Source organism: Mauremys reevesii, linkage group 11, assembly GCF_016161935.1.
Source record: "Mauremys reevesii isolate NIE-2019 linkage group 11, ASM1616193v1, whole genome shotgun sequence".
NCBI lineage: Eukaryota > Metazoa > Chordata > Testudines > Geoemydidae > Mauremys > Mauremys reevesii.
In genome coordinates, this window is record NC_052633.1 from 16,870,113 (window position 1) to 16,891,574 (window position 21,462).

At 40.8% G+C, this 21,462-nt stretch overlaps 2 protein-coding genes across 13 annotated transcripts in view; both read left to right on the top strand.

Annotated features, from left to right (window-relative positions):
- The first annotated feature begins 7 nt into the window (after nucleotides 1–7).
- Nucleotides 8–17,881, top strand: MDH1B (malate dehydrogenase 1B). Of its 6 annotated transcripts, none has more exons than XM_039494158.1 (13): nucleotides 8–143; nucleotides 2,917–3,029; nucleotides 4,705–4,836; nucleotides 6,381–6,523; nucleotides 7,424–7,926; nucleotides 8,776–8,917; nucleotides 11,089–11,252; nucleotides 11,623–11,762; nucleotides 12,940–12,988; nucleotides 13,550–13,618; nucleotides 15,464–15,538; nucleotides 16,049–16,123; nucleotides 16,727–17,881. In XM_039494158.1, the coding sequence occupies exons 1-13, from the start codon at nucleotides 122–124 to the stop codon at nucleotides 16,801–16,803; spliced, it is 1,704 nt and encodes a 567-aa protein (XP_039350092.1). In that variant the 5' UTR covers nucleotides 8–121; the 3' UTR covers nucleotides 16,804–17,881. The 6 variants fall into 6 exon arrangements, with proteins under 6 accessions (XP_039350092.1, XP_039350093.1, XP_039350096.1 ...); XM_039494160.1 differs by having other exon boundaries at nucleotides 79–248; nucleotides 4,702–4,836; XM_039494161.1 differs by having other exon boundaries at nucleotides 79–248.
- Nucleotides 17,882–18,071: 190 nt separating this feature from the next.
- Nucleotides 18,072–21,462, top strand: part of DYTN (dystrotelin) — a 66,325-nt gene continuing 62,934 nt past the window's right edge. For 5 of the 7 annotated variants that reach the window (XR_005586051.1, XM_039493904.1, XM_039493903.1 and 2 more), the window contains exon 1: nucleotides 20,545–20,856. Coding sequence is in view for 4 of the 7 variants with exons in the window: in XM_039493904.1 (XP_039349838.1) it covers nucleotides 20,815–20,856 (42 nt within the window). In the remaining 3 variants the exon portion in view is untranslated. Of the gene's footprint in view, nucleotides 18,278–20,041; nucleotides 20,488–20,544; nucleotides 20,857–21,462 lie in introns of those variants that run through there. The other 2 variants (XM_039493906.1, XM_039493905.1) reach the window with 2 other exon arrangements.

Sequence of the window (21,462 nt, forward strand, 5' to 3'; positions counted from 1 at the left end):
GGGACAACTTCTCGCGCTCTCCCTCGCGCGGCGAGGTTGACTAGAGGCAGCGTCTCCACGTTACTAAGCAACAGCCAAGAGCCGCTGCCCAAGGGGCTCGTGCCCCGCCGCCAGCCACCTCATGGCAAAGTTCGTGCTGGCTGGTGAGAGACCTGCTCGCTCCCCCAGGGACTGCCCCGGCGGCGGAGCGGAGCGGAGGGTGCTGAGCTAGTTATGAGATAGTTAGAGGGGACAGAGACACGGACACGGTATGAGGGGCAGTTAGGGGGAGGGGGAGGGGTTATGGGGGCAGTTAGAGAGGCCAGAGGGGGTTAGGTGGGGGCAGAGAGCGGTATAGGCAGTTAGAGGAGCATGGAGGAAATTAGAGGGCCATGGGGTCAGTTAGAGGGGCCAGGGAGGGCTATGGGGGCAGTTAGAGGGGTATAGGGCAGTTAGAGGGGCCAGGGAGGGCTATGGGGGCAGTTAGAGGGGTATAGGGCAGTTAGAGGGGCCAGGGAGGGCTATGGGGGCAGTTAGAGGGGCCAGGGAGGGCTATGGGGGCAGTTAGAGGGGTATAGGGCAGTTAGAGGGGTAAGGAAGGGTTATGGGGCTAGTTAGAGGGGACAGGGAGGGCTATGGGGGCAGTTAGAGGGGTATAGGGCAGTTAGAGGGGTAAGGAAGGGTTATGGGGGCAGTTAGAGGGGACAGGGAGGGCTATGGGGGCAGTTAGGGGATTTGGGGGCAGCTCCATGCTCACTCAGTTCATATCCTTTGGGGCCCATAGGTTTGTTTCACATTCTGTAGGGTTTGCCCAGTCTGGTTGTAGGGCTGAGGCCTCACCTGCTCTCCCTGGGAGCCTTATACATCTCAGTGCCAGGAAGATTTCCCTTACACTCAGACTAAATGTTGCCCTTCAGCACACTCATTATTGCAGGCCTTAGTGTCCAAGAGTGGTCCATGATTGCAGCATAGAGGGCCTATCCAACTGCCCTGTTCAGTTGCACATGCATTTTGTATTTGCTGTCACATCATGTTGCAAATACATCTGATTTGCTGTCTACTATCAGACCTTGTCTTCATTCCATATTATTGGGTTTGGTTTCTTTCTTCCATGGTATCCTAGTATTTTTGATTATTTTATTCCAGATATATTACTTATTTTTTCAAATGAAATTTCATTTTGTTATGTTCTGGCTGTTTTTTTAAATTACTCTGTGTCCAGCGGTAGCAATAGTGTGAGGAGTATAAATCATACAACTCTCAACTTGGTCTCATTTGGAAATTATTTTTTTTCTGTTGTGGCTCATTAATGAAGATGTTAAGATAACAACAACAGTAAATATTACATCTTTATCATTACACTTGCTTTATGGCTGGCAAGCCAGTGTTCAGGACCAATGGCACAGTTCCTAGCTAAACCAATTTGAATATAGTTGGAGAGTAAGATTTCACGAGAAACTTTATCAAATGGTTTACCACTGCTTGCATCCGAAGAAGTGGGTATTCACCCACGAAAGCTCATGCTGCAAAACATCTGTTAGTCTATAAGGTGCCACAGGATTCTTTGCTGCTTCTACAGAACCAGACTAACACGGCTACCCCTCTGATACTAAAATCCAATACATTACCTCCCATTTTTTTCCTCTCATTCATGAAGGTAATTTACTTCAATGGGATATAAATTTAAGCAGGCACTTAAATGCAATCCTGAATTGGGCTGCTTTCCTGAACTGATTTTCAAGCATGTATATCATCTATAAAGACTGATGTGTTCACATTTTTCAAGTCTTACCTGTTCTTTACCAGTACAATAGAATATTGCTATTCTGCAGACTTATAATTCTTACAAGTAATGGTGTTGTCTTCCCATCTCAGCAAAAATGTAATAGCACAGAGTGCTGTAGTGATGTCACATATTACTACATCTTCATTACATTTACAAAGTATGCTACAGAATATTTAGAGTGTGTCTACACTGTAACTAAACACCCATGTCTGACCCATGTCAGCTGACTCAGCCTATGGGGCTGAAAAATTGCAGTGTACATGTTTGGGTTTGGTCTGGAGCCTGGGCTCTGGGACCCTCTCTCCTCATGTGATCCCAGAGCCCAGGCTTCACTCCACGCCCAGATGTCAACGCTGCAGTTTTATAGCTCCACAGCCCAAGCCGTGCAAGCTCAAGTCATCTGACACAGTATATCATGGAGTATAGTCATACATAATCAAAATGGCATTTGACATATAAATGAACAGCATGCACTTTAATTCTGCATCCTTGCATTTTAAAAAATTGCTTTGTCACTTAAGTCCCTATCCTGTAAAGTTTCCCATGTAGATAGTCTCCTATTGACTTCACTGGGGCTCCATGCAGGTGCAATGAGATCTGCCTGTGCAGTGCACCTTGAAGGATTGTAGCCTAATTTATAAGATTCAATTATCCTGATTAGGGTCTCCCAGTCATTAGTGTGAGTTAGTCAGGTTCTGCTTTTTAAAGAGACTCTCTTACTTCTGGATTTTCAAAGCTTCTTTTATTTTCTTGTTAAAGGCAGATTTTTTTAAAAGAAAAAAGAAAAAAATAAATACAGTATCTTAGCTATTTCTGAGTCATCATTAATTTCACCTCCCTCTTCATTTATTAATGGACCTTCTTCCTACTGCTACTATCCTCCTTAACCCCTTTAAAGTTAAGCATGTGAATAAGTACTTTTGTTGAATTGGAGTTTAGATGTCTTCGTTCCCTAAAATTTTCTTTCCTGGTATTTAATATCCTTATACTACTACTGTTCCTGAGCCCACAGAAAACTGGTCCTGTAAAGTCCCCTCTCTTATTCCTTCTTTTGAATCAGAATGACTTGTTTTTCAAAATGTGTATCTTATGAGTCTTTCATCAATCAGATTAATAAATTCTTAGAGTTATGCTAATTCCCTTATTTTCAGGTAAGGCAGACTGTCCACACTTTGCTAAGGCAGAACTTCTGGCCGACTATCTTCAGATTAATTTACCTAATTTCAAGATACACAAGATTACTCAGCATCCTGACAAGTGGGAGGTAAGGGTATTTAATTCAGTTCATTAATAGATGCCCTTGTGCTTCAGGTTGAGCATGGAATGTGCCTCTGATCTGTAGTGTGCTTCCTTTGTTGTGCATATTAGCACCACTTTCTGGCTCTGAAAACTACATGAGTTTCAGACACCACATTACTATTGTAGTCTGGGACATTTACAAATCATAATACAAAATATGATGGCAGAATGATTACCAGTCTAAGATTATATTTTGATATTAAAATCTTAAAGAAGTTACTATTTCCTTCAGTGTACAAGTGCCTGCTTAGCCTATTATATACTGATCCTCTAATATGTGCGTATTTCAAATATATATTCCTTCTCAATCATTATTTGCCAATAAATCTGTCGAGAAGGAACAGTTTTATGTTACAATGCCTGAAAGTATTGAAACTAAAAGCCCCATTCTCATTTACTCTTAAGTTCCCTTTACAGCACTTTGGTGGTGTCACATAGATCACCGTACTCTGACAGTACTATCTCGTTGTTTCTTTGTGCTTACCTCTCTGTCTGTTAGTATCCATCTGTTGTCTCTTGACTTGGACTGTGAGCTTTTTGGGGTATGTTTGTACAGTGCCTCACACAATGGGGTCCTGGTCCATACGTCTAAGTGCTATAGTACTACAAAGAATACATTATATTAATAGCAGAATGCTGTAAAATATCGTTAGTGTATGAGAATCTGTCACTAAGTATGTGAATGTGCAATGGATAGTATCAGAAATGTCCAGCTGAAGATAATTTCCCTTTTATTGTGGCCATAATATACTAGATCATATCTAGAGTAAGTCAGACTAATTAAGAATCAGTATCATCAAACTATTAGATGACTTATGAAATTGATTTCCGTGAATGCTTCTAATAACCAGTTAAACTAAATTGGTACGCACGTAGTAGAGTGCAGCATAATAAGTAGTAGTTGTAGTTGTATGGATGACAGTAGTTACAAAATAGCATTTGATAAAATGCTGTACATTACAGAAGCTACAACTAGACAACATTACAGAAGCTAAGTGAACAACTAGACAACTCTTTCAGCCCATCTGTAAACCAGTTTGCATCATCTATTTCAAAACAGTTGAAATAATATCTATTTAAAAAAAGGGCTACCAAAAAGACAATGGAAAAAGACAGTTGCCTCCTTCAAGTTCTTCCTTACTGAAATGGCATTTCTTGCATGTGTTACAGAAAAATTAAATCTCGTAGATGTAATTTCCTTTATTATCTAACCGCTGGTAGCTATTTAGGGTAATGGTAATATCTTACCTGCAGCAGAGAGACTAGGGGAAGTTACAAGAAAAAAATGCCAGAACTATCTCATGAGGCAGACAAAGCTGTAGGAGTGGTTTTACAAATAGTATCACCTCTTACAGTTCACTGCTAAACCAGCTGAGCAATACTTTTCACAATGATATGATTAAGGAGACAAGTATGATATGTTGTTCCCATGCTAATTAACTCCTTGCACAATACATCACAGCCATCTGGTTGGTTTTTCAAATATTCACATTTGGGAGACCTGTGAAGTATCCCGCAGCTGTGCATTTAGATAAGAATTACTATCTTACATTGGAAAGTACCAGCAGTAATATTTAAATATTGCCTTTTTGCATGTGAAAAAATTGTTAAAACTGTTTTGGGTGTGTTGCCTATAGCAGTGGCTTCATGATATCTGTGAAAAGAATGGATGGAAACACAAACGCTCACCAATTGTTTGGCGGGAATTATTGGACCGTGGAGGGAAGGGCCTGCTTCTGGGAGGATTTAACGATTTTATGGAGCATGCCCAGGTAAAAAGACTCTCAGTACAGTAACTTCTCACTTAATATCTTCCCGCTTAACGTTGTTTCGAAGTTACGTCGCCGCTCCATTAGGGAACACGCTCGTTTAAAGTTGTGCAGTGCTTCCTTATAATGTCATTTGGCTGACTTTACAATGGAGCATTGCCCAAGTTCCTCGCCTCTGCCTCCTCCCTCCCAGTGCTTCCCCCGCCGCCAAACACCTGTTTGGCGGCGCTTAGGACTTTCCGAGAGGGAGGGAGCTGGGAAGCTCCTCCCCCCCAGCAGGCAGGGCCACCCGGAACGCAGGGGCTTTAGGGGCTGCAGGGCCCTGGGCTAAGGGGGGCCCAGGGCCCTGGCCCGCAGCTCTAAAACCCCTTTCGGAATGTGGCCCTGTGAGCACGGGCTGGAGGACTCAGGAGGAGCAGGGGCAGCCACACAGCTGGCAGCCGGAGAGAAGCGGCGCTTTCCCCTTCAAAGCCGGCCGGAGAGAAGCGGTGCTTTGAATCCCAGAATCCCAGCCAGGGGGGCGGTGCTGCACTGTGCAGAGCCCCCTGCACACCCCTTGCACCAAACAGGAGCTGCCTCAGGTAAGTGCTCTGCACCTCCTGCCTGCCTCAGCCCTGAGCCTTCTCCCACACCCCCACCCTGAGCTCCCTCCCGCACCCTAACTCCCTCCCAGACCCCTCACCCAACCCTGAGCACCCTCCTGCACCCTAACTACCTCCCAGACTCTGCACTCCCATCCCTGAGCCCCAGGAGGAGAATGGAGAAATAAAGAATGAAAAATGGTGGGGGGAGATAAGAGAGAATGCTCCCCCCACGGGAGGGGGCCCAAAAATGAAGCTGAGCACAGGGTCCCACTAACTCTAAATCTGCCACTGGTGGGAGAGGGAGGAGAGGGGAAGCACCTCATCTCTGCTCCTCCCACTCCCTCCCACAAAGTCCTAAGTGCTGCCAATCAGCTGTTTGGCAGCAGGGAAGCACTGGGAGGAAGGGGGAGGAGCAGGGACACAGCATGCTCCAGGGAGGAGATGGAGTGGGGGTGGGAAGAGGCGGGCCTGGAGTGGAGTGGGGACGAGAAGAGGCGGGCCTGGAGCATCCCCCAGCAAGGTCAGCACCTGTTCTTCTGGCGGGGGAGGAAGCTACTGCTGCGCAAGGTGCTTCCTAGCGTTCTTGCCTGCCTCATTGTCTGCCCCAGGCTGTGCTTGTGTGGGGTAAGCCAGGGGCACCTCCCCACCACAGTACAGTACTGTAAAGTATATAATGCCTTTTGTCTGCCCCCCAAAAATTTCCTTGGAACCTAACCCCCCGCATTTACATTAAATCTTATGGGAAAATTGGATTCGTTTAACATTGTTTCACTTAAAGTTGCATTTTTCAGAAACATAACTACAACGTTAAGTGAGGAGTTACTGTACTGCTAATCAACATTTTGCAGTCTTTTCTCATTCCTTCCTCCTTTTTGAGATGTTACATAACATTATTTTATGTGGTAAAACTTAGTTGTGTTGGGGCCACACTCTAATTACTGAATGTCCTTTCTTCATTGTGAGCATTACTATGGCATCACCTCGGACATGCTGAGTGAGCAGATGCTGAGAATTGCTAAGGAGAATTTGCAGACCCACATAGAAATTGAGAAAGAGGAGGAATATATTAAAAGTCTTATCAACCCCTTGCAGGTCTGGATCAGCAGGTGAGAAAGCAAAAGCACAGTAATATTCATTCAGCTTTAGAATAATATATTTCTTCTCATACAGTCTTTCTTCAGCTGATTAAATGAATGTGGGGCTTGCACATATACATTTTGATATTGTTTATATTAACTGAGGTACTTACACTTTACAAGTAATTTATCTTTTTTGTAAATTCTTTCTTTAAAATCCTAAACCTTAAAACACATTACTACATCAACTTCTGATGTCCCTTTTAATTAAATTTTAATGTAAATTAAAAAGCTCTTTTTGTAAAACATTGTCCATAGCTGTAGCAATTTGTTTTAAAAAATACTATAAATAAAGCACTAAATTCTTCAAGTACTTGCTGATTCATTTACTTGGAATAGGTTGTATATATTTAGTCATTTTTACTGCACTCATCACTATTGTTTATGGGCATTTAATAGATATTCCAGAAGGTATTTATGTTTTATTTGCAGCTTCTAAACTTCCCTCCCAATCTAATCCTTCTTGTGCCCCCTTTTCCCCCCAAAAAACCTGGCAAGGTGATATGAACTTAAAGGGACACTGTTCGGCCAAATTTAGCCCCCAAATGACCTTTGGAAAAAGAACGTTGTTACAATAGCAGAACCCAATAGAAATATTTTGATGAAATGTTTTATTTTAAAGCATAGAGGAAATTTTTACATGAATAAATATGCCCATATAGTGTTGTTAATCCAAATATTGCAGCATTATGCTAATACACGAAATGATATGAAAGCAAAACTGAAATGATATAAGGTAATAGATCATTTGAATATTAATCAGCTACAAGACTAAGTTCTTTGTCATTCATTTTTATAATACATTTTATAGTACAAACGGCAGCATTTACTGATTAACAAAGATTTTCCATATCTAAATTTTCTCATCAGTGCATCAGCTCCTGCCTGCTATAACCTGATTCCATTATTGGCCAATGGAGAAGTGTTTGGGATGGCAACAGAGGTTAGCATTCATCTGCTTGACAGTAGCCATCACAAGGAAATTCTGCATGGTATTGTAATGGAGGCTGAAGACTTAGCATTCCCGCTCCTTCGCAGTGTCTCAATGCACACTGAATTAGATGATGCCTTTGTTCAGGCTGATATTGTAATTTTGCTTGATGATATCCTCTTACAACACGAGATCCCATCACTTGAAGACTGCATCAGACAGGTGACTGAGCAATGTAAGGTGTATGGTTCCCTGATTGAGAAGAATGCCAACAGCAGGGTCAAAGTTATTGTGTCAGGAAAAACCTTTGTGAACCTTAGGGCATTAATGATTATGACATTTGCCCCATCCATTGACGGCCAGAATATTATCGCTGTGGCAATGTTCTTGGAAAATGCAGCTAAAGCTATGCTGGCCAGGAAACTGAATATGAATTCAGCAGGTGAGTAATTTGTATTTGTACTCTTAAATATCAGTCACAATCTGGGAACTTCAGTGGTCAGAATTATGAATTTTCAAAGCAGGATGCAGTTGGAGTATATGTAAAAACAGAAGTACACCCATTACACCTGCAAATGTGGGATTCTACGTAAGAGAAGTGCAGACATTTATAAGTACAAGCTGCACACTCATTTTTGCAGGTGCAGTCACCGCCTTTCTTTGAAGTTAATATGTTGAATATCCTATTATTTGGGGAATTCACCAGGTATTTGCTATTTTGGTATTCACCAAAGCCGTTTGATTTTTTATTTAATTATCTTTTAAAGTTCACCATTAAGAATTGGTGCCTAAGGCTTTAAAAGTAGTATTACCATGTTTGCAATTTGTTCTGATTTGTTATCCAGTAACTTAAATAGGCACTATGATATACATTAATGCAGTGGTTCTCAAACTTTTGTACTGGTGACGCCTTTCACACAGCAAGCCTCTGAGTATGACCCCCCGCTTTATAAATTAAATTTTTTTATATATATATATTGAACACCATTATAAATGCTGGAGGCAAAGCAGGGTTGGGGTGGAGGTTGACAGCTCACAACCCCCCATGTAATAACCTCGCAACCGCCTAAGGGGTCCCGATCCCCAGTTTAAGAACCCCTGCACTAATGTATACCACAGCATCAGATAGGTTAAAGTTCCTTCTTCAATTTCTGTCTGGGTTTCATACATTAAGTTCTTTTTTGTTATTGTAGCAATTTTGAGGTAAAATGACTCCTGCTCCAAGGCAGTAGGCATTTAAAACACAAAATCTTTCTGTTCACTCATCTTTATATATTCTTCTTTGTTACAGGAATCAAAGATGTGATTGTTTGGGGTAATATCAGTGGCAGTAGCTACATTGATCTGTCTAAAGCAAAAGTTTACAGATATGACAGTGCTATCTGGGGCCCACCTAACTTTTCACGCCATTTGCTGGACATGATCTATGATAGGTACAGTATATATTTGTTTTTCGTTTTGATCTTTTAAATGTTACCCTTTTAAAATCCATATCAACCTGAGGCCACTCACAAATACATGGAGATTATTATTATTAAAGATGATACTTTCTAGCATAATACTAAAGGGACACAAATCAACTTGAAATAGAATCATTTCCCAAAAATGAGTTAAAGTAGTTTCATGAACTACATCCATTTCTCTGTTCCCTGCCAATTTTTGATGGCGCCTCAATCTCTCCTGTTGAAATTGTTCCACTTTAATTAAAAAACTGACTATTAAATGTGCCAGAGAGTGAGAGACTGACTCTGTAGCCCAATGGTCAGGACACTCACCTGGGAAATGGCAAATTTCTGTTCAAACCCCTTCTCAGAAGGCAGAAGAGGGACTTGAACTGGTGGTCTTCCACATCCCAGGTGAGTGGTCTAACCACTGGGCTAAAGGTTATAAAAGAGAGCTTATTCCACTAGCTACTTTGAATGGAGTTGGTCAGCCTCTAAGCACACCTATCAGATCAGGCCCTGCACTTGAATTAGGCAAAGAAGCACCTATCTTTCCTTGGTTCATGGATCACTGGAAGAAATAGGCAGCTATCTCCATCTCCCACTGGTTAGGTTAGGCAGCTCCCTACCGAGCATACTAGGTTTGTGGAGCTCATGCTTATTGGGGTAGCCTCCAAGACTTCTTGCACTTGGTTCCCCCAAGAACTCAGACACCAGTCTCATCACTTTTTTAAATTTGGCATACAGCAAAGCTACACTGAATTGATCAGACAAATGTAGTGGGTGGGTACAGGGTATATCATGCATCCAAAGTTACACAGAACCCCCCCCTTTCTTTATATACACATTTACACATCACATTAATTTACTATACATAGCATCATGTTTTGGTATTGACTTTATTACTTTGTAGGAACCAACCACTGTACATCATGCTCGGTCCACGCGCTATTAGTGTTTGACTTACTCTATACCTCACCTTACATTCCAGGCTTTATTTTATACATTGTTGTCTTGTCCCTTGTAAATGATTCCCTGGATGTTCCCCCTTATCTTAGTTAATACAGACATTGTTTCCAGCCTGCTAATCTATTTACCTCCATAATTCTGTCTCCCAAGAAATGAGGCCTCGCCTCTGTCTAGTTACTCATGCCAAGTGAGGCCTACAATGCTAAGGTGCCCGTCTCCCCTCATGCATTGTACAAGGAGCCTTGGCACCTAACCCAGGCTTTGTGGATCACAGTGCTGTTCCTGTGATTTTCTAGGTGCCTAAAAGTTAGAGGTTGTGATGCTTGGTGTCCCTTTGTGGATCCAGGCCCTAATCTTTATTGACAAACCAGCTAAGGCACCTGTCTACATCTTTATGTGTCTAAATACCTTTGAAAACCTGGCTTTATTAACTTGACAGCACTAGTCGAACAGTCTGTGTTCTGAGGGGACCCTGCAGCCACAAGGGAGCAGCGGAGAGGTTATGATTAAGGATTTGCAGAGTCAGCACATTCCCCCCGGTTACCTCCACCAAAAGGGCCTTCTGGAGTCCCCACTACAATTTAGAATGCTGAAAGAAGGCATTTGAATAAATGACCTGCACCTGCAACACTCTTCACCTCTGACAACCAGGCCACTTCTACCTCTGTGCTTTTATCTATAGCTGTAGGTGACTAGCTTTAAGCCCTCAGGATTGAATTAGTCCAGCGGTTCTCAAACTGTGGGTTGGGACCCCAGAGTGGGTCATTTTAATGGGGTCGCCAGAGCTAGCTTACAGTTGCTGGGGCTTGGGGCTGAAGCCAGGGGCCAAAGCCAAAGCCCAAGGGATTCAGCCCTGGGTGGCGGGGGTCAGGTCCCCTGGCTGGGGCTGAAGCCCTTGGGCTTCGGCTTTGACTCCTACCCTGCCTAGGCAATGGGGCTTTGGCTTTGGCTCCCCACCCAGGGCAGTGGGAATCAGGTGGACTCAGGCTTCGGTCCACCCTCCTGGGGTCATGCAGTAATTTTTGTTGTCAGAAGGGGGTCATGGTGCAATGAAGTTTGAGAACCCCTGTTTGAGAACTGTATTAGTCCATACTGACATCTCCCACTGTCTTTAGTTCTTATTTAATCTAGAAAACTACCTGATCTTGAGTCTTCCATAATTATATTAAAAATCTCTCCTTTCTTGATGGCAGCAACTGGGTGCATTCAGAATTTGCATTTGTACTGAGTTCCCTGAGTTCCCGGGAGCATCACTGCTTAGGCATGTCACCTGCTCATGTAATAGCTACTGTGCTGAGATACTGGTATCAAGACTCTCCTCCTGGGGAGATTGTCTCAATGGGAATACTCAGCGAAGGTAAATTTCTATTTGTATTTCACACATACTGTGAAGATTTCGCTTTACTCTATAGCTTCCTTCAATAAGTGTAATAGTAATTTTTTAATTCAGATCAGAAATATTTTCATATGTGCCATTTAAAGCAGAGATGGAAATAAGGAATTTTGCATATCTTTTGTTAAGGTACACAATGATTTTGTGGATTCCTAATTAAAACTTGCAGTCATGATGAATCAGGGAGTTCAGTGTTCTTTGAATTGTATGATGAGAAAGGCAATAATCTGTCTATTTTAGAGTTTTAGATTGCTACTCACCACTACAGTATTTGAGCACATCACTGTGTGTTTTAATCAGAAAGAAACATGTTGGGGGGGAATTTTTTCTTTAGGTCAATTTTGTATCCCCGAAGGGATTATCTTCTCCATGCCTGTGAGGTTCCAGGATGGTAGCTGGGAGGTCATTACAGAAACCGAAATTAGTGAAGAAACTCAAGAAGCTCTGAAGCGTTTAGCCCATGATCTGATACAGGTGATGTCACACTCCATCTAGTATTATTTCCATTCAGTCATCTATGGGTGTGTCACAGGGTGCTCTACTCACTGCTTGGAAGCGCTTCCTCCAGGTTGTTCTGGGGATTAGCACTGCCAGGCCAATGCCCCTTCCTGTGGTTGCACTCTGTCACTCTCACTCTGCAGCCACTCTCTCGCTCCAGGAGCTGCAGCTTCCTCTTCGTGACTCAGTCCTCCAGTCAGGTCACTAAGTGGTTCACTTTCTGGACTATCAAAATCTTTCCATACCAACGGTCTCAGGCAATTCCCCAGTGGCTGGTAGGGAACCCAGACCCACCCACTACTTTGGGTTCCAGTCCAGGGACCTATCTCTAGCAATTGTAGCTTGCTCAATTCCAGACCATGGTCCTGTCATCATTCAGGGGATTATTTAGGCCACCTAATTCCCCTCAGCTGTGGCTTAGCTGGTTAATTGGCCCTTTCTGAGCCTCATTAACACCTTCCAGGCCGGTTTGGGGTGAACAACCCATCATGGGCTGTATTATAGTTTTGGATGCTGAGACCCATCTGCCAAATGAGACCCCTACAAAATGCACACACACTGTTGAATATACAAAAATTTTATAGTGGCATGTGTAAACTAGCATTTATGTATGCAGATTGGGCAACTGAGCAACTAATTGCCTATTAGCTCATAGTAGTAGTTAACATGAGCCAATATAGATTTTGCACCCAAAAGTTAGTGTGTTTTGTACTGTGCTGGACAGAAATTCTGCCTTAATTTTCCAGTTGCATTCTGAGTGGCTGATTGGACCGTTTTGTTTTGGCAGTACCATATTTATGACAGTACCATGGCAGACTGACTGTCTGCTGGTATGACTGTGGTGTGCCGTATGTGCAAATACTGAAGGTTTTTTTCAAATACTGGGTTTTTTCAAAGCCTAGAATTTCTCATAAAACACAAAATAAGCTAACAGCAATTTCTTTTCAGTGTGTCATTCACAATAAGTTGAAAATTGTTAATATTGAATACAAGAGGACTGATCTCAAACACTTCACTCTAGCATCATTCATTTTTTCTCTTTAGTCATGTTAATAGTATGTAGGGGGTATCTTCAGCTGAATTTTAAATTCATGCTAGAAATTGTAACTCTTGTAAATAGTATGATGATGATAAAGCTCTCTTTCTCATGTAGGAAAAACAAGTTGCACTAGGGGAAATACCAGAAATGCGTCCATATAAAGGTAAAACCATTAGTAGTAAATATTGGTTTAAAGCTGTGTCATATAACAGAGGACATAAAATAAGATTTTGAGGGGGATTTAAAGTAATGGGTATGATGACTGGGTTGTATGATTTTTTTTTCAGTGGATTAAAATTCTGCCTTCTGGGTTTCTGAAGTTATTTTAAGTGCTGGTATTAAGGGTCCTGATCCTACCGACTGTTGAAATCTCATAGCCCTTAGAGAGTGCAAGACTGGATGATGGCAGTCATGTTTTGGTTTGTTGATCTTCTAGCATTCAGAGACTATGAATATCATCACTTGAGCTGGGATGTAGGATTTATATCTTGTCATTGTTTAATATTGAACATTAAGCCTCTTTCCATATTGAACTGACTAATTGGAAAATATGTCTTGCCGTATGTCTTGGTTAATGTTTTTGAAGCTACTCTGGTATATCATGGGCTCTTTTGGCCTCTTAGTTAACCACCTGCCATTTTAAAAAAAAAAGGAAAACCTTAGATGCAAAAAGGGCTGTTGTAAATGTGAATTTGAATCTTTTCATTTGGATGTTTTTTTACAGAACCTGTATTCAATGGCTTCAATCTGCTAGCACTTCTAGAAGAGGAAAACTTTCAAACACCCCCAGAGGGTAGGCTAAAAAACATGATAGTAGCCCCAATTATTTCAGGGAAGTTAAATCCAATATTTCACTGTTAGATCTGGTCACTTCCTCAGGAGGTCCCAATTACAAGAAAGGAGAGATCTTTTAGACCAGCACTGAATTATTGATCCACTTGGCTTCACTTAAAGTAAAATTCTCAGGTTACCATGGCAAAGTTCAAGTGCATAACCACATAAACCGAACCCTATCAATACTTACAGAAAATCCAGTATCTCTTCTAAGAACATGAGAATGGCCGTACTGGGTCAGACCAAAGGTCCATCCAGCCCAGTATCCTGTCTACCGACAGTGGCCAATGCCAGGTGCCCCAGAGATTGTGAACCTAACAGCTAAGGATCAAGTTCTCTCTCTCCTGCCGTCCATCACCACCCTCTGACAAACAGAGGCTAGGGACACCATTCCTTACCCATCCTGGCTAATAGCCATTAATGGATTTAACCTCCATGAATTTATCCAGTTGCCTTTTAACCCCTGTTATAGTCCTAACCTTCACAACCTCCTCAGGCAAGGAGTTCCACAGGTTGACTGTGCGCTGTGTGAAGAACAACTTCCTTTTATTTGTTTTAAACCTGCTGCCCATTAATTTCATCATCTCTACTTTGGGAGTTTGACAGATGAGCAGAATTAGTTTGATGGGATCTGCAAACCACATCACAATACCATGACAAACTTTTGAGCCTTCCCCAATCTATTTTTCCCACCCACAATACAAGGCCAAGTCCTAATCCACCTCTTCCGTTGCTTCATTTCCCAACAGTTTTGCTACTTGGATTCTCTGCCCTGTCACTTCAGGATGATTACATTAGGGAAAAAAGAAAGAGCATCCATTAAATTGAAAATTTCCTAATCTGAAAGCTGTGTGTTCTTGGGGTTTATTCTGTTTTCCCATTTTTTGCTCTCCTTCCTTCCATCTCCAAGTTTTATTTTCTTAGCTACATTCCATGTTCTCTTTTTTCATCTTTTTAAACTACAGTTCTCTCTCAATTTTAGTTTTTACACATTCCATGTCTCTCTCCCTCTTCCTTTGTGTCCTTTCTCACTATCCCTCTTTCCCTGGATTCTTCTCATTTCCACTGAGTTTCTCCTATCTTATTTCTCAGTCCCCCAAATCTCTTTCCTCTAGTTCTCATAATGCCCCAGTTATCTCCTTTCCCTTACACAGGTGCTGTTATTTCCCCTGGTCCTAAATTGCTTTCCCTCGCTCAGATCCCCTAAAATTCCTTCTCTTTCAGGTCACATCAACTCTCTTTCCCCTGAAAACTTTTCTTCTTTTCCATCCACTCTATAGATGCACATACTGGGAAACAGAAAGAGGAATGGGAGTGGTATCTCTCCAGCTCCACATCTCCAGAGAGCCCCTGAGTATTTTGGTCTCTCATCATAGTCCACAGCCCCAGTGATGAATTCTTGATATATGAAGAGCTCAGTGATCCACACTGGCCACATCCTGGTGCTCTCAGAGATCGACTTCAAGTGAGAACAGGACTCTTCCTACCTGGCTGCCACCTGGTGCCCTGTGCTGCTCTTTTGCAAAACTGCCTCATACTTTGTGGCAAAAAAGGGCACACTGGCAGCTCAGCAGAAGAGCAATTCAGCTACAGGCAGTCAGCTAGCCAGTAGTAACCTAAATACTCAATTGGTGGAGAACCCTGCAAGTCAAGTTTCCCTAAGGGAGATCAAATCTTCATAGCATCATATTATTCAGATAATAGCAAAACATATCAAAATACCTTTCCTGTTGCCCTATATATTTAAGTATGAGGAGATGTGTGTTTTAAAACACAGAGCATTCTATTATTTTGTTTGTTACAGACCTGGACACCTTATCCAATGGCTTACTTCAGCCAGAGACCCAGGAAGGAGAAAAAGTCCAAACAACTACTGATGGTAAACTATACGTTCCAGAATATTATAGTTTCTACAAAATTTTCCTTGTTGATAAAATCTGAAGGCTGGAGCTCTTTATGCAGAAGCAGGTTGAAAAACAAAAACAATGCAAATGTGACATTCGCAGACAAGAGGGCAAAGCTCCTTCTGTGAAATCCTGGTCCCACTGAAGTCAATGAGGCTAGGATTTCACCTTTTATGTTTAATAGTTTGTAGCCATGTAGGCCAACAAACTATTAAAAATCTTCCTTTGTTGTCCAAAATATTCACATTCAGGTTATACTGAACAATGGTATTCACAGGTAAAAAGAAGTATTTCAGAGCCCCAAGCTGCCACCTCCTCAGGAGGTCAGATATAGTAAATGACAACTCCTATGTAAGAATATATATAAACAAGAGGGATAGTTAAGGTTGAGCTTTCTTTGTCCTTTCTTTGTGGAAGATTTATGTACCCAGGCATGACTGTAGTAAAGGTAGAACATTTTGGTCCTTTCATTTTGTTTATTACAGAACCTGAAGCTCCACCCGATGGGTTACTTCAGTCAGAGATGCTGGAAGAAGAAAAAGTCCAAGTGCCCATGGATGGTAGGCCAAGATGCCTAAGTATAATTTTTTTTAATTGTTGATAATCAAATTGTAGCTCTAACACCTTTTGACAAACCTGGATACAAATCCTCAACTTTTCACAGGGGGCCAGAAACAAAACAATGGAAAACTTTTGTAAGTAAACAGGATAGCAAAATATCAGGTCTAAATAGTTTATTCAATCACTGAACCAGTTGGTTTAATTTAAAACAGAATATAAAGATTTATCCATTCAGTTAATGGAAAGTGTAGCATAAACAAGAAAAGCAGGTGTTAAAAGCTTCTCAGTGGGGATTGTTGGTAGCTGAGCACTTTTGAAAGTCTGGCCACATCATTTAGGTGCCTCTCTGGGAGATGAGCTCTTTGGAAAACCTGGCCAATGAATTTTACTTGCCCCCCCTAAGGGAATGTCTACGCAGAAGTTGGGAGATGTGATTCACAGCTCAGGTAGACATACATGTATTGGCTACTTTAAGATGGAAATTTCCACAGAGGGCGTGATCTAGATCCTACAGACATCAGAAAACAGAACAAATAGGGAGAAACTCCAAAAAAAGAGAACATGTCTTGTAAACCTAAAATATTTTAAATCTGTTTTTACAGATCCTGAAACTTCATCTGAGGGCTTAAATCAATCAGAGACCAGTCTGAGCAATGCAGAAAACAATGAAAACCCTTAAATAATTTCTGATCAAGTAAACTATGGCAAGGGATATGCTATTGTACTTGGAACATATTACTTCTGACAGAGACAGATTCAAGGCTTTGAACCTTTACAGGTTTTCTTTTGTAGTAGTTATTTAAGAATGTATAGGAACTGGCACTTTTGAAAAAAAACAAAACAACCCACCACACACACACACCTCATGGTAACTGATTCTACAGGGCTGCAAATTTAAACACAAATTCAATAAATGAAAATGTTAAAATTATTTTATCAATAAGTAATTCACATTGCATGTGCTGTATATTAAAGTAAATATTTAACAGCCTAAGCAAAAATCTTAGGCCAAAATTTTCAAAAACGAGAGCCTAACTTTAAGCATCCCTTTTTAAAAATGCTGTCTTTCTTTTATTTGTTTTCTGATACTTATATGTTTGAATTAGTAATATTAATATTGTATTAAAATAAGAAATTAAAATGATTCCAGCGTAGCATTAATGTTACATATTTAAAGTGTAGTTTTACTCTGAAAAGTGACAGTTAAAAATGGCCTCTCTTTGCTCAACAAATAGGACTCTATATGCACAACAGTAATGTATTTGCTTAGTTTAGTAACAAAAATATTCTTAGCTTTACAGAGCCACCAGAACTAAGATGGAATAGAATCTGCATCTTATTCAATCTTGCACAGCCTCAGCAGATTGTTTACCGAGTTCCAGTTATTTACACCTGTGCATTGAAGAAAATGTTGCACAGATAAAGCTGAGTGCCAGACGCTTTATCAAAGATGCTGACACAGGATTGAAAAAGCGCAAATTGATCCTGACTCCAGAATGAGGTGGTAGTTAAGAAACAAATCTTTTACTTATATACTGAGCACATTTGACACAAAAATTAGTAATACAACGAACATGGAAGCCATGATATCAACTTTGCAAAGTCACTTTTCAGACTAGAACTTCACGTAGAACAGAAAAGAATCAGAGAATGAAAAAAAATATTGAGGCTCTTAAGCAAGAATTGCCTTGGTATTTTTTTAAATTTGTGCTGGAGATGTCAAGATACAATAAAGAAAGCACCTTCGCTGGACACTGTAGAGTTGCACTCTTGTGCTTTTTTTTTGCAGCTTCGAAGGTTTTAAACTCACCCTCCCCTTAGGTGCACGCAGCTAAAAGGACCTTTATAGCTACATCTAGACAGATGCACTAACATGGCTTCAGTACCTGGGGAGCATTAGTCGGAGCCAGTTAGCACTGCTGGCAGCACTCTTGGTCCTAAGAGAGTCATGTCTGGGCAGGATCATGGAATCAATAGGAATACTCATGTGAGTAAGGGTTGCAGGATCTGGCACTTGATAAATGAATGAAATCAAAGGGTTATAATGGAAACTTTTATGCAATTTATAGGAAACTCAGACTGGTTTTTCATATCCAAAGAATCATTTGAAAGGTCTACAAAGCTTAATCTCTACAAAGTTTGCTCAACCCAAGGTAATACACAAAATACATTTTCAAGGGTCATTACTGTCACTTACTAGAGAGGAGGTACTAAGGGAAAAATTCCATCCATATTTATTACATAAGATAAATGTAGTGGTGCCAAGACCACGCCCTTTACAAAGGGAACAGATTTGAATGAAATGTTACTGAGAGGTGTTCTCTGCTGCTTATGGACCAACACACAGCTCCCATTACAGTCAGTGAAAGTTTTGCCAGGGTAAGTACCTCAGGATTTGGCCTTAATTTCTTGACACAGCCATTGAAAGCGTTTTCTTTCTGAATGTAAATTCTGTGTAGCACACTCTAATCAGCACAGCAAAAGTACATTGTGCTCTCAGGATTGGCTCTAGCAAATATAAGCAATAATAAAATGAGAGGCTTAATAGACAGTCAACTCTGTGTGATCAGCCAAGCTGTGGTTCTTGACATCCCTGATTCAGTTACAGGACAACAGTGTGATGGTCAGGGCAAGAATTCTCTTTAATCACAAAAGATCGTTTCATTGCTTCTTAGTGCTTCATCTTAAAAGGAAGAAAAAAATATCAACTTTTCTTTCATTTTTTCCTCCATTCATTATTTCATTCATTCCGTTAGTTTCAAATGGCACGACTCATATGCTGAAAGATAAGCAGATGCTTAAGTCCTTGCGCAAATCAGGGTGTTGGCTAGCTGCAGTAAACCTTTTCATATGCACTCAGTGGAAGCTGGTTGTACACTTATATTGGGAACTCCTTTCTTTTGTTAGTCTACATCTTTTAATAGACAATCTTAAAAATAAATTAAATGCCATTGTGCATTCTTAATTCCTTTTGCTGCAAAGTTTGGAAACAGGGTACACATTTTTTCTGTTATCTGCAAGAAATAAACAGTGTTTGAATAAACTAATTTCTGTTCAAATGGAAGCTCCATCTGACAGGTGAGGAAACTAAGTGGAGTTCTTTGGTTCTCTGCCAGTTGAGATGGACCAAATGGGGAAAGGGAGTCTTGTGGGTCAAAAGAAAGGGAGCTTATGAGAGGAGTGCTCAGGTGGCCCAAAGAAAGATGGGAGATTGGGTGTTGGGTAAGATTTGGAAATGGAAGTTGAGTGTTTTACAGAAGGAACAGCACAAATGGGAATAGTGTCATGGAGGCAGCAAGTGAGGGACCCCTAAGTTTCTTATGGGGGCAAGTGTCTCACTGGCAGAGTTCATACTGGAATCAAGAGTCTCCTGGGTGTCTTAGGGAAATCATGTAGGAGTCAAATGATTCATGGGGCAAGGGTGCATCATTGGGGACACATATTTAAGGGAATATATGTGGCTCTACTCAAAACCAGTTTGTCACATTTTCTTCAAACTTTGTAATTATGTTCTCCTTGGCCTTCAGAGTATTTCTACCAATTTTTAGACCAGACCAATTTTCTAAGCCTAAATTAGAGGGTAGTTAAAATCTGACATTGTAACAGCCTCGTTGTAAGATATTTGTTCATATGTTCTCAAATTTAGTATCTTTTAAGCCATAAATAATTTCCAGTACCTACTTTATGAGCTATTATTTAATGCTACATGTGCAGGGGATGTGTAGAGTATGTGAGTTCTGATATACTGCCTGTCAGATTAACTGGAAAAGCTTAATTTTAAAACTTCTTTAAATAAATTAATTTATCTTGCCAATTTTAGCACATGCATTGCACATACTGTACCATTTAGCTATACTGTAAAACATGTAAGCTTTCTGGTTACACTAACACTGCTTTACCTAGGGGGTTACATCACCAATTTGGCTTATTACTGTCCCTGTTTGAGTTGTCAAACTAGTTGATTGTCACAGGACACTGCTTCCTGCCTGAGAGAGAATGACTTCCTCCAGTGTCCATAGCAACGTCATGTTTCTCAGCAACCAGGAGAGGCTTGTTTGTGTTCCTCCCTTCTAGAACTATTACCTCGCAGTATAAGAAAATGGCCCTTTGAAATAGTGATCAAGGAAGTTCTGTATTTAATTATCCAGAATATTTATTAATTACTCTTCTGTGTTTTGACTGCTGAGACAATGTACGATGTCTTGAGCTGAGCCTTTCCTGTGTATTACCGTGAACAGCATTCATTTAAAAGCAAAATCGTTTAGAGTTGTGTCTTGAAATCATCTTTTAACTACTGTACAACTACTGAACTGCTTCCACAATACCTTGTGACTTCCAGGCCTTTAGTAGGTACTAGACAAAGGTAAGAACCATTACTGTATTTGAGAATAGATTGTATTTAGAATTTCAGCATGAGAATAATTCCCTTGTCTTTCCACACCCCCCCCCAATATATATATGAAATATATAAATGAAAATGTTTTATATTGCTATGGCTTCTTCAGGTAGTTAAGTACAGAGCACCCTGAATATCTCACCTGACTCAGTTTTGCCTGACTAAAGACTGCAGGATTGGGCCTGTTGATCTACTGTAGATATCTTTGCCTTCCAGAATCCTAGTTAGCCTATTTAAAAAAAAAAACTATGCAAGACCTGATTCTGCAAACACTCTTGCAAATGAGTAACTTTAATGCATGTGACTATTCCTGCTAGCTTCAGTGGAACTACTTATGTGAGTAATGTTACTTATACCTTGCACATCTATTGTTACTTGTGTTTGCAGGATTAATCCCTCAGGTTGTAGGAGTTATGTCCTGTATATTCATGATTGATCTTATAATACTACTACTTTGTTCGGTTAAGGCCTATTTAATTATTAAATAAAGCATTTAGACTTATTGTTACTGACCTGCTGTACTGTGCATTAAGTATAGTACATCAGATCCCACTGAAATTGCTAAGAGGTGTTAATGCAACGATTACTTGCAACCTGGATAAATATTACTTTTACCTTTTTATCTTGCTTACTTTACATACAGAACAGATATTAACCCTGGGCCAAATCCTGTCCACCTCACGAGTAGTCCCCATTAAAGGCAATCACGGTTTAGTTACCTCCTTCTTTAACACACAAAAGTTTATACGTTCATAATGCGTGTGGGTGTAATAATGCCTTTAAAACGCTTTGAGCCAAATGCATTGCCAATGTACATGGATGAAACTCCACTGATATCTGAGGGCTTAATCCTGCAAGATGCTGAGCACTCTAGTCCAACCCAGCAAAACACATGATCATGTGTTTCACTTTAAGCACTTGAATAGTCCCATTTACTTCAAC